Genomic DNA, 5,506 nt, shown 5'->3' with positions numbered 1-5,506 from the left:
TATATATATATATATACATACATATATATAAACAAGATCAATGAATTCATCTTGCGATATGTACATTCACATATTTGAAATACTTACATATCATAAAATGCCTGTGCATCAAGAACGCGGAGCTGCATTGCAAACTTGTAAACGTCACATGCATCGCTTATGCATTTTTCCGAGATCTAGCACAAGTATTATGTACGGATGGATTTTTTTCGTTACATAAGGAAATAATGGAAACCAGTGTGTACGCTTTCAGGACTGACGTAGAAGTGTACAGAGCAGAGGCGTTTTTATCGAGCGGCCAATGTAATTGTAAAAAAAATGTTATTTATACTAGATTGCTCCGTCCGGAGTCCGCAAAACGAATACTTTGCACTTTAGAAGTCTGGCACAAATTTTATTTCCGGTAAGAGGCATTCTGATAAAACTTTGCCGGCCGATATTTTCAATGCCAGATATCTCGTCGATCGCGGCTAGGAAAAGAGGAAAGGTCCATCGGCGACACAGCAAAATGTCGAGGCGAGCACGAACTCTAGCGATGACGTTCTCTGAAATAGCTCCATGAATAGCCCGAGATTTTCCATCGTCACCGCTGCGTTCGCAAACGTTGAAAGAGAACAAGAGAAGAGCAAAGAGAAAATGCGTTAAATAAATGACGATTATTTAATTTCGTACAAAAGAATTGCTGCCACGCTTTGTAACACAAACAACTCATGCGTGATGCTCCCTCAATGTTCCGAATTTTATCTTCGGTGTAGCACACTGAATTTTTACGGCCTTATTGCGGTGTATCTATGTGCGAATGCATCGAAGTTTTCGTATGGCTTCGTACAATATACACCTGGGAATGTTTTATCGAAGGTATAACTAAAAGCGCCTCTCAACCTTTATTTCACGAAGCGGATGTAAAATGTCTGGCTCGTAATGCGTGCAATAACAGCTGTTATTACATATGCTGCTGTAAAACCATTTAATGAGAAAGAATAAAAGCCGCGTAATTACATAATATATGAAAAAATTAATATTGTTGCTTTCATTTTATTCTTTCACATAAATGTTGGTATCAATGTGCCTATTTTTTAAATGTAACGTTATTGTTTAAACAGCGAATAAATTAATTCAAATTAACGAAGGTGTTTATCCTAATATCAAGCGCGATTGGCATGAATGGATAATAATAATAGGCTGATACTTATCGTGTTACGCGGGTATTCACGAATCATCGAATTATATAATCATTGTAAAGCTCGCTTGGAAACGAAACAAATGCGATATGTAATTGCATATAAAGTGAAAAATTATTCTGATAGAATGAATTCATTTATATGCCGAGCGAGTAAATTGCACTTTTATCAATATGTGAACATATCGCATTTGACCGTGCGAGCAACATTTTTTATATCGTACGTGATACAAAATAACGACCTCGAGATCGACACAAAAATCGCATTAATTTCGAGAAGCAACTTTTGGAAAAATCTGACCGCATAAGTTTTAATTAAATATTTCAATCAACTTAAATTGTTATTGTCGTTGTTGATACTTTTAACGCGTTACTGAGGAAAACAACTTTCGCCTAATTTTAATAAAATTATATGGAAAGAACGATTTTACTGAAGTATCTAAAAATTTATTTAAATTAAGATCTGAAAATAATTTTGTTTGGACCATCAAAAATAATAATTATGTAGGATGCTCGAACTGATTGTTAGAATGTTAAAAGCTTTTTTGTTAACAATGCTTCACCGTTCTACATAATTATTTTAATAAAATTATTTTCAGATCTCTACCTAGTTAAATTTTTAAATATTTCAGCAAAACTATCTTTTCTATGTAAAAAACAATATTATTAACGTTATTGATATTTTTTAATGTTACAAGTCGTCAAATGAACTTTTCTGACGAAAGCAACTTTTTTAGTACAAAAGGATTTAATATTATTTAAAATTACACGGAAAAAACAGTTCTATTGAAATATCTATTTAACTAAATAGTGATCTGAAAATAATTTGTTTGTACCATCAAAATAACTATTCAAACTAATTGCTAGAATAAAAATTAAATTAAAACTTTTTATAGCATTAACGCGTCTTAAAAGCTCTACATAATTATTCCAACAAAATTATTTTCAAATCAGTATTTAATTCAATTTTTAGATATTTCATTCAAACTGTCTTCTCCGTGAAAATAGAAATCTTTCCTAATCGTATTTTCCGAAAATGCCTTTCGCTGTTAACTGCGTCTAACTATTTCCACGTTTCTGTGTTTAGTACCCATATCACACATCGTGGCACTGGTCGGAGATTCCGCCTATCTTCCCTGCGACATATCAACCACTCACGAGGGGGACTCCGTGCATCTTGTGCTCTGGTATCGCGAGGATCTCGGTACATCAGTTTACAGGTAAAGTGCAATCAATCCGTACACAGGCGAACGTGCGCACACGCCGGGCATACATAGGACACGCACGTATGTACAGCGATTTGCAAGCTACTGCTGCTATTGGTAACAGGAACGGATTACAAACAGTCCGTCGGCACAATGCGAGATTGGTAGTCTCCTTTTATCCGAAAATTGTCTTCGAACTCGATTTTCTTCCTCGCTCGGCTCAAAGAATGCATATCGTGTTATGATCAGGTATCACTGTTGAATATTGCATAAGTATCGATTTGTAGGGATTGTTAAAAAAAAGGAGACGAAACGTCGGGACATTGTCGAGAAACTGCGCAATTAGCATTTTCATGGGCGCGACGAATTAATTATATTGAAAATGTGATAAAAAAATTGTTAGTGTGTATTACCATTGTTATATACTATTTATCACTGTTGTTATCACTGTTGTCATATTAATATCGTATTGCATAAAAAGTCGCGCGATTGTATTAGTATTTATATCCTTGATAAATTATGCAGTGTCGACTCGTATTCTGGTAGAGACAGGGAAAGGTTCAGAATGACATTTTTTTAATCGTTGTTTTGGATTCAGTCCAAAATAATATGGATTGGATTTCGCGGTTATGTAAACCGTGTGTTATGTAACCCGTTACATCGTGATGCACATACTAATGATAGGACAGATAGTATCGTGATGTAATCGAAAATATATGTCTATGAAAAATGTTAAAAAAAAAAAAAGAAAAATGAGAAAGAGAGAGAAGAAATAGAAAAATTGCAACACAAATATTTTGTGCTTGCATATTGCGAGTGCCTGCACCGTTATTTGGAGTATTGTAAACAGATTTAAATGTTTTCTATGATTTTAATTACACGTCACATATGCCGGCTGTCAGATCGCTTGCTGACGATATGGTCGAACCGCTGCGCGGTTTTTCCGTGCTCGCCGGGGAAAATGCGATGAAAGCGTTCGTAGATAACGAAATTTCGCGACAGTTTCATCGACGCGTAAACGCCGACGTGGCGTCTTAACCGAGTTAATCCCAGTGAACAATAAAATTGCGTCCGCCTAGCATTTCCCTATCGCGGCACGATTTTAATTTTCCCTCACGTACTCCATAAACTACGTGAACTATGTAGAAAACAAACAGATTGCTCCTTATCTCGAGATTTTTGCTAATTTGCATACGCGATATTGGGATTAATTATTACCATCGCGTTGAAAGTATCTTAATTCAATATCGAACGTTGAAATTGAAAATTATATATTCGCCAATAATTCATTTACGAAATTCATTAACACGTTATTTGTCTAACGAGTTTTACACGTTTTATATTAAGAAAAAAATTGTTTATTTTTGTGATTATAATTATGTTATCATTATTATTACTAATATAATATTAATTATGATTATTACTATTAGAATAATTATATATATTTGTTGATAAAATTAGATATAATATAGCTCTATCAACAAATATATATATGTTCGAAAATGATCATAATTACTATAGTTATTATTAATTATTATAGTTATTAACATAAAAATGTATAATTAAAATTACTTAACTAATAACTTAATTATAATTCATAGTCATTTTTTGGATCAACTATATTTAATATTGTTTCAAAGAATGTATGTATATGTGATAAACCTATGTTATTGGGTTGTCTGGAAAGTTCGTGCCGATATTGAAGAAAAATTGAAACGCAGAAAATTTAAATTTTAGTATACATTTATTAAATTATATAGGTTAGTCGGCACGAACTTTCCGGACAACTCAATATATTTAATTCTAAAATAGTTATTATTATTATTCATAATGTTATAGCAGTATAATTATGATAACATGTAATTATAGTCACAAATATTAAAAATTTTTCTTTCGGTATACTATTTGCATGTCACAATATAATTTTGTTTATCCTCTTTCACAAAAGAGAGGTATTCTTATGAGCATGGTGGACAGAACTTTTTTATTATCTTTTATTCAAAATATCATAGGGATAATTTCAATTTTATTATTAAGATATTTTTGGTCAATGATTACTCTATTAAGTTTATTTTTGAAATGATCGATTATGATTAAGGTCTCTTTTAAAACGTAAGATGCTTAAATAAACAGATAAAATATTAACAATAAAACTTCGCGGTTTATCATCCTTTTTTTGCTTTGTATTTATGACAAATTCAAAAGCATTATCAAAAATCGAAATGTTAAATTGTCTTTCTTCAATTTGAATAAACTTGCCGGAATTATTAAAGCACAAAAAGACGTTCTTTCTCATAAATCAAAGAAACATATACATATAGTTTAAGATTAATTGCAATGCCTCTAATATTGGACAGACAAACCGTAAATTAAAAATTAGAATCAACGAACATAAAAATGACATTAATAAAAAGAACAGTAACTTGTCTGTTATTTCTGAACATAGATTTTGATTGGAATAACACCAAAATTTTAGATGAGAGATATATTGGGAAAAGATTAGTGTCTGAAATGTTTAATATTAAAATGAAAGAAATGGCCTGTTTGAAATCAGACACGGAATTCTTACACCAACATAATTAACATACGCTTACACGAACATAATTAATAAATTTTAATAATTTTTTTGATTGATGTATCTATACTTAAGCTATCTATATTATTTTTCAATCCGATAACTTTTGATAATGTTGTTGTTTCCTCTCTTAGAATATTTATTTCTTAATATTCTTCTATATTAATTGACTCTGCTTTGATACTACGAACGTTATGTTTCTTTTAAGAAATTTAATTTAATTTTATCTATTTATGTGATTTCAACTTATTTAATTTATAATATTGTGCAGTTATGATTTGCAGTAGGTAAGTCTCTTTAAAGTTTGGTTATCCTTCTTTTTTAATGTTACTTTTATTTTTTACTGTTCTTTTAAATGATTATTTCTGATTTAGCTTGCACTTAGCTAATCAGCTAACTGACGGTTACACTCCAGACATGGGAATCTGTTGATGAGACTTACTTTACTGCTGCACTCGATTTCTACTTCGTTACGAACATTAGATTGTGAACAATTATTACTATGATTGGGAACTGCTGAAGATGGCTTGAATACAGCCGAAACGT

At 31.5% G+C, this 5,506-nt stretch overlaps 1 protein-coding gene across 1 annotated transcript in view; it reads left to right on the top strand.

Annotated features, from left to right (window-relative positions):
• The window catches only part of LOC108687053 (neural cell adhesion molecule 2-like), a 219,734-nt gene that overhangs the window by 139,535 nt on the left and 74,693 nt on the right, over positions 1 to 5,506 (top strand). Inside the window, exon 2 of the mRNA XM_018192657.1 lies at positions 2,268 to 2,400. Within this exon, the coding sequence (XP_018048146.1) occupies positions 2,268 to 2,400 (133 nt within the window). The remainder of the gene's footprint in view (positions 1 to 2,267; positions 2,401 to 5,506) is intronic.

The sequence above is a fragment of the Atta colombica genome, unplaced genomic scaffold (assembly GCF_001594045.1).
Source record: "Atta colombica isolate Treedump-2 unplaced genomic scaffold, Acol1.0 scaffold198, whole genome shotgun sequence".
Classification (NCBI taxonomy): Eukaryota; Metazoa; Arthropoda; class Insecta; order Hymenoptera; family Formicidae; genus Atta; species Atta colombica.
This window is presented reverse-complemented; position numbering and strand designations above follow the sequence as displayed.